This window comes from Pygocentrus nattereri, chromosome 2 (assembly GCF_015220715.1).
Source record: "Pygocentrus nattereri isolate fPygNat1 chromosome 2, fPygNat1.pri, whole genome shotgun sequence".
NCBI lineage: Eukaryota > Metazoa > Chordata > Actinopteri > Characiformes > Serrasalmidae > Pygocentrus > Pygocentrus nattereri.
Window position 1 is genome coordinate 17,917,680 of NC_051212.1, and position 21,012 is coordinate 17,938,691.

The 21,012-nt window shown below is 40.8% G+C and overlaps 1 protein-coding gene across 6 annotated transcripts in view; it reads left to right on the plus strand.

The window, feature by feature from the left end:
- Nucleotides 1–3,255: 3,255 nt before the first annotated feature.
- Nucleotides 3,256–21,012, plus strand: part of clcn3 (chloride channel 3) — a 53,497-nt gene continuing 35,740 nt past the window's right edge. For 2 of the 6 annotated variants that reach the window (XM_037546907.1, XM_037546906.1), the window contains exons 1-2: nt 3,256–3,418; nt 15,763–15,938. In XM_037546907.1, coding sequence (XP_037402804.1) covers nt 15,779–15,938 — 160 coding nt within the window. In that variant the 5' untranslated portion in view covers nt 3,256–3,418; nt 15,763–15,778. Of the gene's footprint in view, nt 3,419–15,762; nt 15,939–18,213; nt 18,761–21,012 lie in introns of those variants that run through there. The other 4 variants (XM_037546899.1, XM_037546905.1, XM_037546909.1 and 1 more) reach the window with 4 other exon arrangements.

Genomic DNA, 21,012 nt, shown 5'->3' on the forward strand with positions numbered 1-21,012 from the left:
CAAAGAGCCATGTACCCCGTACTCCCGAAGCACCTCCCACAGAATACCCCGGGGAACACAGTCGAATGCCTTCTCCAAATCCACAAAGCACATGTGGACTGGTTGGGCAAACTCCCATGAACCCTCGAGAATCCTGGAGAGGGTAAAGAGTTGGTCCAGTGTTCCACGACCAGGGCGGAACCCGCACTGCTCCTCCTGAATCCGAGGTTCGACTATAAGCCGGACTCTCTTCTCCAGTACCCTTGCATAGACCTTACCAGGGAGGCTGAGGAGTGTGATTCCCCTGTAGTTGGAACACACCCTCCGGTCCCCCTTTTTAAAAAGAGGCACCACCACCCCAGTCTGCCAATCAAGTGGCACCACCCCCGATGTCCATGCAATGTTGAAAAGGCGTGTCAGCCAAGACAGCCCCACAACATCCAGAGCCTTGAGGAACTCGGGACGGATCTCATCCACCCCTGCAGCCCTGCCGCCAAGGAGCTTTTTAACTACCTTAGCGACTTCGGCCTCAGTAATGGACAAGCCTATTCCCGTGTCCCCAGACTCTGCCTCCTCACTGGAGAACATGTTGGTGGGATTGAGAAGGTCCTCAAAGTATTCCTTCCACCGCCCAATGACGTCTTCAGTCGAAGTCAGCAGCACACCATCTCCACTATATACAGTGCTAGTGGCACACTGCTTTCCCCTTCTGAGTCGCCTGACGGTTTGCCAGAATCTTTTCGGAGCCGACTTAAAGTCACTATCCAAGGCCTCACCGAACTCTTCCCACACCCGGGTTTTTGCCTTGGCAACGACTGAAGCCGCAGATCGCTTGGCCTGTCGATACCTCCCAGCTGCCTCTGGTGTCCTACAGGCCAACCATGTCCGGTAGGACTCCTTCTTCAGCTTGACGGCATCTCTCACCTGGGGTGTCCACCACCGGGTTCGAAGATTACCGCCCCGACAGGCACCAACTACCTTGCGACCACAGCTACAGTCAGCCGCTTCAACAATGGAGGAGCGGAACATGGCCCATTCTGAGTCAATGTCCCCCACCTCCCCCGATATCTGGTCAAAGTTCTGACGGAGGTGTGAGTTGAAGATCAATCTGACAGGTTCTTCTGCCAGACGTTCCCAGCAAACCCTCACTATACGTTTGGGTTTGCCTGGTCTGACTGGCATCTTCCCCCACCACCTGATCCAACTCACCACCAGGTGGTGATCAGTTGACAGCTCAGCTCCTCTCTTTACCCGAGTGTCCAGTACACATGGCCGCAAGTCCGCTGACACGACTACAAAGTCAATCATTGAACTGCGGCCTAGGGTGTCCTGGTGCCATGTGCACTTATGGACATCCTTGTGTTCAAACATGGTGTTCGTTATGGACAAACTGTGGTTTGCACAGAAGTCCAAAAACTGAACACCACTCGGGTTCAGATCAGAGAGGCCATTCCTCCCAATCACACCCCTCCAGGTCTTACTGTCGTTGCCCACGTGAGCGTTGAAGTCCCCCAGTAGGACAATCGAGTCTCCAGGAGGAGCACTTTCAAGCACCCCTTCCAAGGACTCTATGAAGGCTGGGTATTCTGAACTGCTGTTCGGTGCATAAGCACAGACAACAGTCAGGACCCGTTCCCCAACCCGAAGGCGTAGGGAAGCTACCCTCTCGTCCACCGGGGAAAACCCCAACATACAGGCGCCGAGTCGAGGGGCTATGAGAAAGCCCACACCTGCCCGCCGCCTCTCACCATGAGCAACTCCAGAAAAGAAAAAAGTCCAGCCCCTCTCAAGGAGATTGGACCCAGAGCCCAAGCTGTGTGTTGAGGTGAGCCCGACTATATCTAGCCGGTATCTCTCGACCTCGCGCACCAACTCAGGCTCCTTCCCCGCCAGTGAGGTAACGTTCCAAGTTCCAAAAGCCAGTTTCAGCAACCGAGGATCAGAACGCCAAGGCCCACGCCTTCGGACACTGCCCGATCCACAATGCACCACACCCCTACTACTGCCCCTCCCATCGGTGGTGGGTCGATGGGAGGGGGGACTCATGTAGCTCCTTCGGGCTGGGCCCGGCCGGGCACCATGAGTGAATGCCCGGCCACCAGACGCTCGCTGGCGAGCCCCTCCCCCAGGCCTGGCTCCAGGGTGGGGCCCCGGTAACCCTGATCCGGGCAGGGTACACGAGTCCTGCTTTGTTGTCCTCATAGGGGTGGCTATGGATCACACTTTGTCTGGCCTGTCACCTAGGACCAGTTTGCCATGGGAGACCCTACCAGGAGCTTTTGCTCCAGACAACATAGCTCCTAGGGTCCTTCAAGCACACAAACCTCTCCACCACGATAAGGTGGTGATCCATGGAGAGGTATATATATATATATATATATATATATATATATATATATATATATATATATATATATATATATAGAGAGAGAGAGAGAGAGAGAGAGAGAGAAACACACTATATGAATACTTTATTGTGCGAAAGTCTTAGGTACCCAAGACGCATTTTCAAAATCTACTTATTTGTGTAGTTTGTGTTTATTTGCTGAGAAAAGTGTTAATATATGAATAAACAAAATTTATAGACTATTAATAATGGTATATATCATAATGATTTTATGGATTAGTGATGTTAGTGTGTTTAACCATTTCCACACCTCTCCTCGAGGAAGCCCAGTATTATATGTAGTTAAAGAGCAACTCCTGGTTTGACCAGTCAGTGCTTCAGTAAATTGTGCTCATGATATAACTGATGATATTTGTGGCGGCTGTGAAGGTGTCAAGGAAAAATATGGACCCAAGAAATTGTTGTTACTTTTTATTGTTTTTATGTTTATTTGAATTATGAATACGACTTTATTCTAATGTATATTGTGATAAACTCACTGCTGAGGTACGTTGTTTAAAATTTGGTTAGATGCCTAAAACTTTCACAGCACTGTGTATATATATATATATATATATATATATATATATATATATATATATATATATATATATGTGTGTGTGTGTGTGTGTGTGTGTGTGTGTGTGTGTGAGAGAGAGAGAGAGAGAGAGAGAGAGAGAGAGAGAGAGAGAGTGAGAGTGAAAAAGAAAGAGATAAAAACAGAGAGAAAGAGAGAGAGAGCAGAATAAACGGACAGTGTGTGATAAAAAAGAGATAAAAACAGAGAGAAAGAGAGAGAGAGGGAGGGAGGGAGCGGGAGAGGGAGAGATAAAAAACCACAGTGAGAGATGGAGGTGGCAACGTTGGGGGCACACCACCGGAAGCAAACGTCACTGACACAGGAATGGGCTAAAATCATCTCAGCAGCATCAGAGGCAGAACATGGCTCCTAAATCCTGAGAAGGTTTTCCTCTTGTCCTGTGTGTTTTCCGTATTTCCAGCCGGTGAAAGTATGGTGTGTTGGCTGCGGACCGGTTTCGAGGCTGTACTGAGGTGAGCCCGGCTCGGTTTGTGCTCTCTGCTCGCTGCACATCACAGTGTTTGGTGTTTAGCTGCTGCTGTTAGCTCGTTAGCTTCGGTTCAGGGTCTGAACTCTGTGGGTTTACATGTACAAAACCTCACCTTTACATCCACATTCACATTAAACCCGCCTGGGCTGGGTCCTTAGCCGTGTCGCGGCGCTGCTGGACACCGCAGGCTGTGTTGGACACCTGCTGTGCGCGAGTCTTGCTGGTGTTTATAGACTCGTTGGAAGATGTGACTTTCGTCCTCAGTGCTTTCAGTCAGGCCTCGTTCACACAGGTGAGAAATGCCCTCCGACCGGTCCAGTGACAGGATTACGCTCCCACAGCGTTAGCGACGTGTTTTAAATGGTGAATTAATGCATAACTGCTGCATTTATCAGCCTGTGTTTGGTTTTAGGCGAGGTGTCTTTAAAAATTGATCAGTGTAAACACAGCTTGCTTGTTTGAGATCTGGGTGTTTACACTGTAACGTTATAGCTTTAAAGCTGAAGTGATGTCCTTAATAAGGAAAGTTACATTAGAGTTCTAGTATTGTTGTTGTTGTTGTTGTTGTTGTTGTTGTTGTTGTTGTTGTTTTGTTGAAATCTGTTGTGTTGGAGTTTTTTGGTCAGTGAAATTGTTTATGATCACACTGTCCAGCATATGGCACACAGGACCCAAAGTCTGAGCCTGAGTCACTGTTAGATGATCTAAGACCTCCTTATTTTTAGGAATACCCTGATCTGGGAACTGTGAACCGATGCCCATATGTTTCATGTGCATATCTGCTAATGCCAAAGCATAAATATTCATAAAATGTAGAAATAGGGACTGAATACATCTGGATTTGCATTACATTTGCATTTTATTTCTGTAGGTTTGCATTTACAATAAAAGTAATATTCAGATGGTTCAGTGAAGTAACCCAGTATCACCTACATGCTCCACTCTTTTGGAGTAATGTTACAGTAAATACATCATCAAATAGCAAGAAAATGAAAACATGTATACATGTTTCAATACAGACAGATCCCAGGATCATTGTGCGTCACTACTTTTTATGCACTAGTTTCCTGGGCTTGGGTTTAGCCTAGTTCTGGGTCTTGGAACAGGTGCCAAAGGTGAATCACTGTTGATTCTTTTTTACTCTAGGCTTAGGCTTTATCTAAGTCTGGGAAACTAGCCCTGAATATCAAAAAGTTTATAGACACCTGCTCATTACACATCTCAGTAGTATTTCCCAAGAATTAATAGGGAGATTATATCCCTTCGCTTCAGTAGCAGCCTCTACTCCTTTGGGAAGGTTTTGCACTAGATATTGGAACATTGCTGTGATAATTTAATTGTGTTCAGGCACAACAGCATTAGTGAGGTCAGGCACTGATGTTGGGTGACTAGTTCTGGATCACTCTGACTCATCCCAGAGGTTTTGGGTGGAGCTCTATCACTCCAGAGAACGCAGTTCTACTTCTCCACAGCTCAGTGCTGGGGGGTCTTTAAATCCCTCTAGCTGACGCTTGGCTTTGGACATAGTGACTTTAGACTCATACGCGCCTGCTCCAGAGCGTCCTGTTTTATCGTCAGTTCTTTTATAAGGAGCTTATAAAAGCAGTGTGTGCAAAGTTGAACAGGTGTGTCATCAAAGGGTGCAGTTTAAACTGCATTTACCAAAGAGCATTTGCAGTTTGCAAGCCCTCCTCTGTCCTGCTACAAGCTCTGTGACTGTTTCCTGTTTTTTTTTTTGTCTATAAGCCAGTTTCACTGTCTGTGGTCAGCATAATGCAACTCTATTCGACCTAACACCCATGATGTGAGAGTTAAGACGTCTCTTTTGGCTTTACAGACACACTGCTCCTGTAGAAGACTGAAAGTTTTTGTCTTAAGTCCTTTTATAAACACTTTCATGTACGTGTACAGTGTGAAAGAACGAATGATTTCAAGACAGCATAAAAAATCACATACACAATAAGCACCAACAAAATGAACATTTGAAAAAAAGTGTTTAAATTTCGTGCTGTATCACCAGTACACCCCTCCACCTCCTCCGAGAGTCTCGCTTGCCGTCTGTTTTGACAACCACGAAATATGAACGAGTTGAAACGGGTGAACTATAGTTAATGTTTAGTGTCAAAATAGGTGTTTGTTTTGCACATATTTTAATTAAGGATTTATTTAATGTATGTGATGTTGATGTGGATGATAGGCAGTTCAGGTTTCTTTGTTGTTTATAGCTCAGTTATAGGGTCTGCACAGTAAAAAAAATCTTCATGTTATTTAGATCTGTTGGAGCTCTAAATGGCAAAGCGATAGATTTGTGTAGTTCGTTAGTGTATTTGATATTTTTGGACACTTAATTGTCTTTACCAAAGTGTGTCCACATACACTGATCAGGCATAACACTATCCTTGTTTCTATACTCATTGTCCATTTTATCAGCTTCATTTACTTTATAGGTGCACTTTGTACTTCTACAATTACAGACTGTAGTCATTCTCAGCGCTGCAGTAACACTGACGTGGTGGTGTTGTGTTCGTGTGTGTTGTGCTGGTGTGAGCAGTGCTGCTGGAGCTTTTAAACACTGTGTCCACTTATTGTCAACTGTATTACCTTGTTGGTCCACCTTGTAGATGTAAAGTCAGAGACGATAGCTCATCTGCAGCTGCACAGTTTGTGTTGGTCATCGTTTAGTCCTTCATTAGTGGTCACAGGATGCTGCCCACAGGACACTGTTGGCTGGATGTTTTGGGTTGGTGGACTATTCTCAGTCCAGCAGTGACACTGAGGTGCTTAAAAACTCCAGCAGCACTGCTGTTTGCTCCACTCATACCAGCGCAACACACACTCACACACCACCACCACGTCAGTGTTACTGCAGTGCTGAGAATGATCCACCACCCAAATAGTACCCGCTCTATGAGAGTCCATGGGGATCCTGACCACTGAAGAACAGGGTAAAAGGGGGCTAACGAAGTATCAGAGAAGCAGATGGACTACAGTCTGTAACTGGAGAACTACAAAGTGCTCCTATAGAGTAAGTGGAGCTGGTAAAATGGACCGTGAGAGTAGAAACAAGCAGGTGGTCAGAATGTTATGCCTGATTGGTGTATGTGTTTCTTATTACCAATATTGATCATTTTTTCACTTTTTTAATATAAAAAAAAATTGTTTTATTTACTTTACTTACTTAACTGTGTTTCAGTTAATTACTGTGTTACTGTGAATTTGGTCACTTAAATTGGAACATGTTACTAAAAGTCAGTTTAATTTCAATGAATTTATGTACAGTGAACATACAGATGAATGTACTGACCCGTGTTTGTGAGAATAGTCCACTTCGCAACATTTCGTTTTGAAATAAAGTTTGTAGTTTTAGTTAAACTACTTCAACAAAAACTACAGCTCTGTAGAATCAGGACATTTCAACGCAAAAAGCATTGAAATGGTTCATTCTGAGTTAAAGATTGGATTCAATCAACTCAACCTGAAAATATACAGTGCGTAAAAGTGGTTTTGGGACAATTGGTGATTTTATTATTGTATTCGTTAATGGATGAGGGGAACTGTGCCTCACAGTATTTTACAGAATCTCGGCTGTATCATAACTTATTATTGAATACTTTTGGTCCAACCCCTTCCCTCTGGGGGTAGTCGTGGAGGTTAGGGAACCAGCCCTGTGACCGGAAGGTTGCTGGTTCGATCCCCTTGGGTGACAGTCCATGATGAAGTGCCCTTGAGCAAGGTACTTAACCCTCAGTTGCTCCCCGGGTGCCGTGGATAGGGCTGCTCACTGCCCCCTAGTGTGTGTGTGTGTGTGTGTGTGTGTGTGTGTGTGTGTGTGTGTGTGTGTGTGTGTGTGTGTGTGTGTGTGTGTGTGTGTGTGTGTGTGTGTGTGTGTGTGTGTGTGTGTGTGTGTGTGTTCGTTCACTAGTGTACATGTATGTGGGTGTTTCACTGCACGGATGGGTTAAATGCAGAGATCTGATTTCACAGTGTGCAAACACAGGTGACAAATGGTTGTAAATTCTAATTCTATTCTTCCATTTTAACTGAAAACAAATGTTGGGACACTAAATGCACATGTAGATAACTTCATATACTACTCCTGGAAAGCTACAGTCTAACTCAATTTCATTAACCCTCTGACACATGTTGTGTAAGAAAACATGAATATACTGAACTGGATTATCGAGAATCTGAATCTGTTAAAAATATCTTGGTTCAAAATATCTATGAGAGTATAGATACATCATAAACTCCAAAATCAAGCAAAGCAAATCAAGAAAAGGGCTGAAGTGGTTGAAAAAGACCGGAGTGCCTGCCGTGCTCTGACCATCCAAAAGAGAAAATCCAACAAGCCTTGTTGGGCAGTAGTAAACTTGCATGCTGCATGTCCAGAAGAACAGCTGTCGAGAAGGTATGTTCATCATAATACTGAACTAAAATACTTAATGCTTACGTACGTAAAGGGGAGAGTCACCAACATTTGTCCCACTAATGCTTCACACTTTTACTTGCCTAACTTAAGGTTTCAGCTAATTAGTGGGATCATTTTGAGTTTCATTTAGTAAACCTAGGTGTTGCTGGTTATTTTGACTTTACTGGTGTAAAAAGTTAAATTAGTTTGGAAAGTAGTAAATTCCCAAAACTGTCCCACTTTTGAGCACTGTGTCTTACACACAAACAAGGAGAGTGTCTCTATCCCTGTTGTTTTATAACCATAATCAAACATAACTGGCCCAGGAACATCTGAGGATTCTTGCTCTGTGGTCGGAACTAAACTCTTCAGGAGAGATTCTTCTTCATCACTTTGTGAACAGTGTACATGTAATCAACATTATTAGATCTTGCGACATTTCTTCGAATGTTTCTCCTGGCAGTTGGTCTTTGGGTCTGTGAGATTGAGAAAGACGTAGAAGTCAAGCTTTATAGGACATCACACCACCTTCTGAAATCACAGAGTGTCCATTTATCACTGGTAATTACTTATTCTCCTCAACATAATCTTCTCTATTAGAGTGAGTGCTCAAATGATACTCTCTCTGGTGTCTTAAATGGATTACCTTTTTTCTTTTAAGCTGATACTATATTGTTGGAATTTAGCCAGATTTCTTTGGAGCAGCTGATTTCAGCTGAGGGATTATAGTGTTTTTGATGGTGTTTTGTAGTTGAGTGAATGAACATCATTCAGTTCTCTTATCAGAGGTTACTGTTTCAGTGCTTGTGGTTTTTATGCGCTACTAGTGTGATGAGAGTGCTGAGTTTGTGGTTTTCAGGAGGATCTGAAAATGCTGATTCATCTTTGAGCAACAGTCACCTCGGTTACGCCTCCATGACAACAGAGATCGTAGGTGGATAGCTGGATTTGTGTACGTATGGATTAAGTTTTGCAACAGCATTTGTTGCACCAACAGAAACAGGACAGCTGCTGCATGAAAAGAGAGACCATGTTCTCACATTTCAGTCAAAACTACGTCTACGTGTCAGCTGACAACGTGTCCACATGAAAGCAGTGAAATGTGATAGCACTCCCCCCCCCCCCCCCACCCCAAGGCGCGAAAGACAGCAAATCTGCGAGACAGCATGTAATCTTGCAGCTCTTCATCTCCCAACTCTATAATCTATTTACACACCTTTTCTCACTCTCATCTCTCCGATCACATGTTGCCATGGAAACCTGATCGTCACTCTTGATTTTAGCTGATGTCACCTCTGAGTCTGTCAGGCAGAACAAGGCATCGCCTCTTTCAGTAATGCTTTAGCCATAACTCCAGTTATGCATTTTATCCAGTGTGGTGAAGATCCAGCAAAGGTCAAATCCTTAATTGAAGTAGACTACATTTACACGAATGACAGGATACACACTAATCTATTCAGTTAGTCTAAACCAGAGGTCACTGACCCCCCTGCCAGAGATCTACCTTCCTGTGGGTTTCACCTCCAACCCAAATCTAACGCATTCTTCAGCTTAGTGGTGGGTGGTAAACCGGTTTAAATTCTTCAAGTGTAAGTTTTGTCATGACTGTTCCGGTGTGAAACCAAATAAGCGCAGGTAATGCGGCATACAAATTAAGCATTCCGGTGCCTGTACCGGTGCCAGAATGTAACTGCTGCTACATTTAACCTTGCAGAAATAAGATGTGATTTAGCCCAGTTTTTGCTGGGCCAGTGTTAGAAAGCAATATTGTCATAGGTTGTTGTATGTATTGTTCAGTGTGTGTGTGTGTGTGTGTGTGTGTGTGTGTGTGTGTGTGTGTGTGTATGTATATATTAGCATTAGCTGTAAAGCCCACTAATACTGTAGTGAATCTGGGGGGCTTCTGAAGGCAGTTCAGGTGGGGTTGATGAGCGTTGGAGTTAAGCAGAATAATGCCATACTTTAATTGTTCTCTGTAGAGTTTGTGTTAATTTCACCTAGAAAATCAAGAAAACATCTAATTTGTCCAGGAGTGTTCAAAACTATGTATCTCTGTCATTATACTGGTGGGACTCATTGGGTGGGAATTCAGTTATACAGTCAAAAAAACCTTGAAGTATTATTATTTATTATTATTATTATTATTAATAATTAATTTTATTTTTTTATTTTACAACTTTAATTATTCAGTATGATTTAACAAGTTGATTAAAACAGCATCATCACCATTATAAAAATACTATTCGTTCATAAAAATAATCATATTATTATTATTATTATTATTATTATTATTATTATTATTATTATTATTATTATTATGATTGTTTTATGATATGTGTGGAAATGCTGGTGAAATGTAAAATGAAGCGGTGAATGATGCTCTCTGTTCTGACAGAATGAAGTTGACCACCTGAACTCATTCACCCTTCACAGTAAATGACTGTGATCAGGGGTCAGTACCTTTTCAACTCATGAGAAACAGAGGAGATGTGTTGTTTTGCTTACTTTAACTGCGGGGCAGTATGAATTGGATTAAATGAATTCGATTTCTTGCTTTAATTTGCAACAGACTGCTTTTTCATTCATTTTGAGAAGCACAGAGCAGCAAGCCAACTGCCCTGAGGCCGAATGGTCTGTTGTGAGTTTTTCACCAATGCAGTGTTTGGACACGTATAGCTCATTCACTACATTTCTTGACTCACAGAGCGGGTTTACAGCTTATACTGTCTGCAGTTTATGGCCTGAAACACATGGATTGCCTTTTTCTTTGACGCTGTAAATGTGTAAGCTAGAGTTGGTGCTGTAGCACTCTTTTCTGTGAGCTATTATTAATTGAAGCACTTCACTTAGTCAATTTGAAAGCAAAATGGGAATTTTTTTACCAAGTTTCACGCCCCTGGTCGTATTAAGTATGATTCATCATGTAATTATTTTCTCATAGTCTTCCATCAACATGTAATGACTTATGCCTACCTCTGATTTTATCACATCACTGTGCGCCAGATTGGGAGAAAAGTAATAATCAATAATATCATGCTCACCTATGAATTTTAAGATGCATGTCTAAAACCCCAAGGTGTTAAAACTATTCAAACACTCTACTACCTTATAGGAAGAAGAGGTACAGCCAGCAGCATGATTTACACAGAACCTCAGCTTCTTATAATTAAACTCTTTCACAAAAATACAACCTGGTAACATGCATGCCGGTGACCTCGTTACCATGGTTACAGCTCCCGTGATGGTAAAAATTTGTTGCTGGCTTAAATCGCTCATTTATTGATTTATTCATTGCAAACTGTAGGAAGGCGTTCTCAGATGTAGATCGGCCATACGATGATATTTTGTTGTTGTCCTGATCAAATGTTATCATGAGAATATGCTTTTCTGAGCATATTGAGGATATCCTCTTTACTTCCATTGAAAACTGCCCAACTGTACTTACTGTTTTGGTGCAATAAAGAATGTAATTAGTCCGGTTTAATTGAAGAGCAATACAGTGCAGCTTTAATAGCAGTTTTTAAACATGGCACTGTTAATGAGTCATGTTGGTATGTCAGAATATTGTATATGAATTTAATACCCGATTCCAATTTCTTTACTTCAGCTTGGCTGATGTTTTTTTTTTTTTTTTTTCTTTTCATTAGCATTTTTTTCCAGATATGAAGCTCATACTTTATGAAACACACATGTTCCCAGGATTTTCTATTAGCCATAACATTATTTGTGCTTTAATGGGACATTTTTATGGGACAATCTTGATGTTTTAAAACATTTCAATTTTGAATCATATGTCTAAATACCATGAATCAAATAAATTGCTGCATTAACTGTTAGTACAATGAGGTTTTCATTCCACCAGTTATTTTGAGACAAGCCTAACTCTGAGACAAACACGATAATTAAATGATAACGTGTTATCTTTGTACGATAAAAGGTGAGAAAAAGAGGAAAAAGGTAACTTGGTTTAATCTGTACAGGCCAAATATAGCCAGTCCTTCATTTGATACAGGATCTGATTCTTACTTATTTCCTGAAATAGGATCCAACACTTTCTTCCGGTGTCCGTCTCGTGCTGATACTGGATATTGGATCAGTGCCATCCCTGGTGTACTTACAATAAGAATTAACATGTTATTAGACCAAGAGTTTTAAAGATGGAAGGTCTTTCATTTTAACATAGCTGTTATTTTTGATTCAGTTGAGAACGTACATCACAGTTCACTACTCTTATATACTACTTTTATAAGCTGCACTTATATTTTATTGTATTGCACTGTGTATTGTAGTTTATTGTATTGCATTGCATTGAATGGCACAGAGTTCTGTGTTAAACTCCTTTTTCTCTCAGTATCTACAGTGACTTTTTGTTTCTAGCAGTATCTGAGCCCAGGACTGTCTTTTCTCTAAGCTATTGGTAACTAGCAAAGATACTTTCTCTAGATAGATAAAGCACTTCTTGTAAGTTGCTCTGGATAAGAGCATTTGCTAAATGCTGTAAATGTAAATACTTTTAGTTAAAGCTTCAAACTCATCGACATGTGCGTCACATTAGGCCTGTGAACTCGTCTTGACTGGCCTGCGGCACAACAGTGGCTTTCAGAATAGCACGGGTAACAAAATAGTTACTCAGAGCCAAAACTGCTGCAGACCATTTCCACCTGATTTTGGTGTTGCATGGTAGTTTATACTGAGATAAGATTACTGATTGACCATCTGTAGATAAACGCTGGCACGTCTGTGCTTTCAGTCGAAGTTTTCAGAATCTGGTCATGAGATCCTTTAGATGGAAACATTCGTTTAAACGGTGGACGCTGGCTATGAGGCCATTAAATTATTCCAGTTATTATAATTGTGGAGCTCATTCCAGCTCAGGCTTGTGACTGTAATCTTTCACGTGATGAGTCATGGCCCATCTCTGTAGCCTGACTACACAGAATGAAGAAAGAAAAGGGGATTTTGGAAGTCATAATCTCTCTCTGTAATCAGGCTACCCAGCCAGCAGGCTGGAGAACATTTAAAACAAGGGAATTACAGCTGCAGGGAGATTTGGGAAGAATATGCCTCACTTTTCAACTTCACAGTGAGCTGAGCTGTAAGCCATTAACATCTTTTTTCCTTATGTGTGACTGTTGCTCATGAGCAACTATGAACTGTTGGACCTGCGTCTGTGGCACAGTTTATTTTTTATTATATGCTATCGCTTTCACATTGAAAAACGTTGTAATTCACTTGTTCTTTTAGATTTTTATAACTGCTTAGCCTTTACGTTGTGTGAACTTTGACGAATGAAACAACAGAAATGTTCTGAAGCTATTTAGTTACATTGTCTTGTTACATTTAATGTCTAAGTTTACAATTGTTTTTAACTTCTCCTGTAAGCTGACTGTTTCAGAGAGGTGGGGTTTTATGGCTTTGTATTTCATAATGTAACTGCTTTGCAAATATAGTAATTTCATTTTCATGGCCTTGAAGACATTTGTTACAGGAGTCTGTGAAGGGCATATGCATGTGTCAGTGTAGATTATTTACCCTTTTTAATGACTGTTTACGTAAGTCCTGAATGACGGAGCTGAGATATAGCCTGATATATACAGTGAGTGCACTTTCACTGTGTTTAGAGGGCAGAGTGGCATCTAATTTCACTCCATTGAAGTAACAGCTTCAGAGAAATCCTAGAATGGATGAAATATTCAGTAATTAATGAAGGCTAGTAACCACCTGATAGCGTTATGTACAAAAATCATGGTAACTGCTTGCTGTTAGCACCTTTAACCAAGCTATCCTGTAAAAGAGAATTCCACATTTTTAAAAATTTCCACATAATTCAATCATCTAAATGTGAACAAACTCATTTAAATTGGTTTGATATGAAAATGGTACATTTATGAAGAATCCTAGAAACTTTGGTGAAAGGGACCAGGAATCGAGGTGTTTGCAGTAAAAGTATAGCCATGTTATTTATTATCCGAAATGACAAGTGAACTTGCAAATGTCTTGAGTTTCTATATGTAATGTTCATAATGGTAAAATAAAGTTAAAATCTAAAAGGGATGCATGTTCTTTGAGGACTGCTTTGCCTAACAATGCCTTGCGTGTACTTCTCCATTGTGAATGGAGTTTTAGGCCCAGTAATGTATCTCAAAACTATCATCAAACAGTGTCTAGTATCAAGAAATGTATCTGTAACCATTTCATGTAGTACCTTCCTGTGTATAATGGAGCATTTCACATTAAACATAAATGATTTTATGTACATTTAAACCATTGAATCATCCAGAAAGATTGGTGGAATTCCCTTTTAAGAGTTGTTGTCTTGAACAGCCTTTCTGGGGACTGGTGTAATGTGAACTGAGCTCCAGTAGGGGGTGATGTGGAGACAGTGCTGCCAGTCCTGCAGGGTTTTTACCTTGATCTCCACTCTCTCAGATGTGTGTCAGAATAAAAACCAATAATGGGGTCAGTCAGTTTTGGGCCTTGCATGTGCCTTCAGAGTCTGAATGGCTTAAATTGCCAGGCAGCGCTGTCTTCAGTCTACAGTAGGAATATGTCCATTTCCTTCACCTTACAATAAGAACACAAAAAGAAGTGTTCAACAATCATTTTGCTGCCTTGAGCATTTTGCTGCAGCCTTTCCAGTTGGAGAGCCCACACATCTCCTTGTTCTGAACATTCATTTGCACTCAAACAGTGCAATCATCATTTAGGCAGAATTTGCTTTTCACAAAATATGAAGAAATGTTTTATTTTCAGAAAACCTTTAAAGATTTTTTTGAAAAGTAACAATGGAAATTTTAAATTTCATAAGAAGGTGGCTTGGTTAGTGTATGCAAGAGCGTATCTCAGACTTTTGAGTATCAAGATTGTATCCGGATAAAGATTATCCACAGGAAAGTGCACTCAAGGGACCTTTAAAACAGATTTGAGTACAAACCTAAATCTGACGAGACCAGCTAACATAACTGAGCTAGCAAGAATCTGTTCATTTGGTCAGAACTGCACACCAGCATACACATCCGTCAGTAAAGTGAACAAGGATTTTCCGGTCTTAAATATATTGTCATATAAAATACAATAATAAAATATAATTTTTTTATGTTTCTATCTTGTTTTTGTTTAGATGCAAAGCACCTCATGGGCCTGGCTTGTAACTCACTCACTCATATTTAACAGTATTGCACAGAAGGGGGAGCTACTGGTACTGTAGTAACTAGAGTGAAAATAACCTTGTGTTAGCTGAAAGGGCTGAGACTACTGAGAATTGTGGACATGCAAGAAGTGTATGCTTTCTAGGGTACTAGATGCTGGTGGTTTGCTTCAATCACACTTTGTGTCCTTGTTTCATTCAAACATTGCTGGATGCTTAATAAAACACTCAATTTCAGTATCACACAAACGTTTAAAATAATTTACACTGTGTTCCCTGGAACTTTTTACAGAGGCATGGCTGCTCATTTAGTTCAGCTCTTGATATGAGTTTCTGCCCTTAGTTTAATTCAGTAGCCTTCATCGACCAGAGATATCACATGTTCCAAATGCAAAACGCTAAGCATATATTTAGTTTTAAAGCACATGATCTATGACCAGCCGCCACAATGTAAAGCTGGTGTAAAGAAATTAATTACATCATGCAAATTATGGTTTTTGAAGTGGCAACCATCATTTGAATAGAGCAGGAAAAACAAAGAACAGCACAGGCAATTGTTTGTCGTCTAGGAGCTGATTTGCATATTACTCCCATGGAGGAATCTGATTTATATCTGACTAGCCGCACACGTTTACTATTTTTAAATACATGAGGTTGTCAGTTGGCAGTCTGCTCAGTTGGCGATCCAGATAGAAGTCTCCTGAAGACCAGATGAAAACAGGGTCTCGGGATCATGTCTTGTAAGCGTCTTTGTGCCTGTTTGTGTTCTCAGGGCTTCACACAGCTAAATGGAGTCGGAGCAACTGTTTAACAGAGGCTACTGCAGGAATAGTTATAACAGCATCACCAGCGCCAGCAGTGACGAAGAGCTGCTCGATGGCGCCGGCGTCATCATGGACTTTCACACTACTGAGGATGACAATCTGCTCGACGGGGATGCTTCCCCAGGTAGGATCCTGACACACCTGTCTGAACTTGACAGCTTCTCAACCATGCAGCCATCTGTCTGTCTGTTCAGTAGGGCTGCAAATATTTAATTTGTTAGTTGATCTTTGCAATAGTGATGGCTGAATAGTGAAGCTTGCAGTTTACAAATATATGTATTACCCTTGTTAGATACACTGTAAAACTCTTGTTAGGTTGACCTCATCGTTGCCATTATGTATTAGATCAATGAGTTTACCAGTGGTGTGGACCTAAGAAAAAGGTGGATATACTTTAAATCTTGGCCAGTATTTAAGATTCAGCCCCAGTATTGGTAGAGGGGTGCAATTAGATTGGCAAAAGAAGCCTCATGGTGGTAATTTAGTGACCAAAAAGTACTTATAAAATGAAGATTTTGGTATTAAACAGTGCTGTTATATGTTCACTGTTGTATGACAGAAAATTTATGAATTTACTGCGATTTACAGTGATTGGTGGCCAAACATTCTTCTCCTCATTCAACGGTCTATGGCTGCTTGCGAAGAACACTAGAAGTTGAGCGTAATATGTGAGAGAGACAGATGCCAGACGACAATATTTGCAAACAGTTCAGTAAAAAAGTAAATAGGCTGTAATGGATAATGCAGTGCAGTGGTTGTTTGGGGAAGATGTTTATGGTGTTTATGTTTCTAATGGAGTTAGTTAGTTAACTGAAGATTGCACAATTGAATTTGCCATGGCTCATCAGACAACAGGCTACTGTGTCCACCCCTACTCCCTGACACTTGTACGCACTATTTACATGAGGCAGTTTTTTTGTGACACACAAAAAAATTTGTGTGTGTGTGTGTGTGTGTGTGTGTGTGTGTGTGTGTGTGTGTGTGTGTGTAAACGATGAGTAGTTTAATACAATAAGTAATGATTTTACATTGTTAGCATGCTACACTTCCAAACCTGTTCTTGTGACAGTCCAGTATTTGTACTTCAGTCACTACTTCATTATGTTAAAACAAGTGTGCTGTTGATGCAGTTTAATAAAGCTTTGCATTGTCTGGATGCGTCAAGCAGAATTTTAGAACCAAATTGCTTTACTAAGTAGCTCAGTAGATACTGATTCATTTTTGGAAACAAGAAATTCTTGTTGCTGTTTATTGGATTTATTTATTTATTTCAATGTTATATGCTAATGGTCTTTGTACTAGTGAAACGTCCTTAGTCTCTAGATAAATAGCTTCTCCTGAATATATTATGGTTTTTCCATCTAAATTTATGTGCCTAAATCATAAGCCAAATTAATCAGTAACGGAATGAAATAAATGATTTTTTTTTTCTGTTTTTTTTTTTTTTTTTGGTAAAACTCCCCACGATGAATAGAAAATGTTTTATGATCATACACATAATGCTATACGCTTCAGTTTACTGCTGAAAGCCAAAAATCTTAGATGGTATCCGTGTTTTTTTTATTTTTTTTTTTTATAAAAAATATTTTTACAGAGCACATCACTGAAGAGATGCCATCTGTTTATAGTTTATAGCCCAGATTTGTGAGGGATCAACTTTCAGTAGAAAAAAAAAAGTTGTGAGCTTCAGCTTCTTTTATTATAAAGTTTTAAAATTACGTTACCCGTCTATTTCACAGGAAAGAAGACAGTTACAGCTCTCATGGCACCCACCTTTTGATTGAAACTTATGAAGTATAAAAGTGAATATGGCTGTGTTTTGGAACCTCCTGTGGTTCCAAGGAGTTAAAAAGATTAAATATTTTGTTGAAGTGGATTTTTTGCACAGCACTGTGTTTGTATATGTGTACACTCACAAACAAGGTATAAAAACAATCACGTTATTCAAAAAAACATTATTCACATTCACTGACCATTAGACTTTACCTGATCCATACAGAACAGATCTGTGTACATTTACTTGTTTTTCTATTTCAAATTCCTGTTTCCAAAAGCCTTGGCAGGTGCCTGCATTAGATGATCTGGTGATGTCCTCTGTTCCCAGGTTGTGTGTGGTGACTGTGCATTAGTGCAGTAGTTCTATGAAAACTGGCTTTGTTTTTGCTCTTCTCATTAAGTTCATAATTCATTAGCGCCTCAATGCTCATGTAGCAGGCATCTGACAGACCTTTGTTCACGGGATCACAAGCACAGCTCGGCCTTTGTGCCTGAGTAGCAAGGGAGTGTCGTCTTACATTGTCACTCAGCAATCTCTGCCCTATCAGATTGCTTTATTCTCACTGGCTGCCCTGGAGCTGGAAAGTTACTTGCTCAACATGAGCCACGAGTCTAACCCCAGGCAGCAACATTTGTACAGGAGCGCTTTGAGGAAGAGTGTGGGTCAGTACTGGAGCGGCTGTGTGGTGAGGACAGTTCAACGAAGGTCACAGGAAAGTTCTGAGTGACGTCATGTACCAGCAGGACCAGGTTGTGTGTAAATGGAGGACATGTGTGTAAAACTGACATGGAGACGACTTTTGGAGACGACGCCTGAAGGAACTCGTTTAACAGCTTTGCTACTTTGGAGTCAGCAATTCAGGAAGTTTGACTCTGCAATATTGGTGTCTGTGTGAGGCAGTGTGTTTTTGTAGGTGTCGGTGTTCTATTTTTATACGTATGAAGGGGGACCCTGCGGTGGTCCCTTACAGGTGTAGAGTTTCCTGCGTGTTTTAAGCGAGAGTTTGTGTGGCGCATCATGGCCTCACTTAATCTTGAAGTCAACTAAGCATGCGGTTTGGTCCCGGATGGAGACGTGGATGTTATCGAAGCAGAACTGATGGATGACATCATCAACCGGTCCAGTACAGTTACCAGGCAACAGGAGGGTTTCAGAGAGAATTGTTTAAGGTAACTAATGGGAGATTTTGGGTATGTTTCCGTTTTGTTGTCCTTGAGCTTTTGAAAGGCATAAACATGAGCCACATTCATTTAGCCACATTTAATTGCCCAAAACTGAATTTTCCTCATTTGAGTACAAGAGTTTGATTTAAACATGTTTAATGTTTCAAAATATACTGTTCCTCCTCAGTCTCAGTCTGTATGTGGAGGGCAACTTTCAAGAACAGGCTGTTCTGCGTCCACTACTTTTGTGATGTCACCAAAACCAACATATTACCTTGATATCTACTATTGATGCACTCCTATTCCAACTACAGCAGTTTAGCTTTGCTCTTTCACACTGAAATAATAAGCAGTGTTTCAGCCCAGACTGCTTTTTGAATGAGGCAGAGGTTGTTGGTGGTGGTGGTGGTGGTGGTGGTGGTGGTGGTGGTGGTGGTGTTGTTGCTGTCAGGACAACATCTTGTATCTCGCTCGTACAGCCAGTGTTTTTGTCCTAGCAAGTTTTTAAGATATTGGTCAAATCCAATGTTAATAAGGTTATTCAGCTGAATGCTTAAGATAGGATGTTATAATGATGTAAGATGCAAGCTTGTTAGATTTGCAGGACGTTGGATTAAAAGGCAAGGAATCTGATTTCAGTAAACTGTGCAAATAAGTAACATGACTTTACAATGGTGTAATGTTTAGTTAGTTTGCAGTTAAATCAGTTCAGTTTGGTTATAGATCAACAGGCATTGTAATTTGCCATGATTTAGTGGACATATGTAAGAAAACGTGAAGTGACTTGAGAGCTTATGCTGTAATTACAGATTGATAGCACTGCATGATTCTTGGTTAGTTTTTTGGCTTAGAATTGAGTGACTCTCCTTTACAGTTCTTCCACATACCAGTTTTGTAAAGAATAATCTATATTCAAGAATAATGTTTTATATTTATACAGTGTATTGTATTCAGTGTCTATGTAAGAATTTCTGTGATTTTAAACCAGTGCGAACCTGGAATGCCTGTACATTTGCAGGTTTGTTAGGTATTAATTCCAGAGTGATGTGCCTTCTATAATCATCAAACTCTTTCAGTAATGATTGCCCTGTTCAAATCGACATCACTGTAATATAATAATGAGTCCTGATGGTGCACATTAGTGCCTGTGCTTTTTTACTGATTAGGAGGCAAGGCTAACTGCTAAAATGGAGCTTGTTTCTTTATCCTCCAGTTTAAAACGAGATGACTAATCTAAATCGAATTATTTTTGTTGATGTGATAAGTAGAAGATGAATGAGCTGAAATATCTGAAGGTACTAAGGAAGAGTGATGTCCTGTTGGGCAACTTTTAAGTTGATTGAGCTCACTTTACTAGCCTAGTGCTGTTCTATCCGGTAATACCCCAATGTTTATTTGTTTGGATCTGTTTATCGAATTTCTAACCTTAATGCTGACATAAATGTCTGGGTTATGACATTTCGACCTGGATAACACAAGCTTGTTTTATATGCCAGAATCCAACATGCACAACAGCATAGCAGAACATGAGTTACAAATGCCACAGGTGTATTTTGTGCATGCTTCTAGTGGCATCCAGCTCGCAGCAAACAGCAAAGTTAAGAATTTAAGCTTTGCATGCAGTGACTATGCGTCGCTTCCGTCGTCACTCACGCAGCACTCGGTGCAGAAATTTTGTCGCATGCGCCTGCATTGATAACGCTGGTGCATGGCTAGGGCAGCAGTGCAGTTCTGAACCCCTTCATCTAGGTGTGCTGTTATGGTGAATAAAATTCCCAGTTGTGGCATGACAAGCCCACCATGGTCTGGAAGCTGCAACCACAATGCTGCAGTAATCGTTTCAGCCCTACTATGGTCTGCAGAATCAACACTATTCTTGAATCAAATTGCACAGAGTAATGAATCGAGACTCAGATTTTAATGTGATCTTAATACTATCATCTGTTTGATCGACTTGATTAGTCTTACTAATTTAGTGTGTGGAGCAAGTAAGGATAATGTAGACATATACTGCATTGATAAACAGACCATTGTAAATTTTACATCCAGAGTATTTCTGCTTAACACTTACTATGGAATTTACATCTGTATTTACTGAGATGCAGCAGCAGTAGCAGCAGTAGCAGCAGTAGCAGCAGCAGTAGCAGCAGTAGTAGCAGTAGCAGCAGCAGCAGCAGTATAGCATAAATATCTGTCTATTAGACTTAGCAAATCGGACTTTGTCGATCAGTGAGTAGATTCAGACAATCAATGAGTAC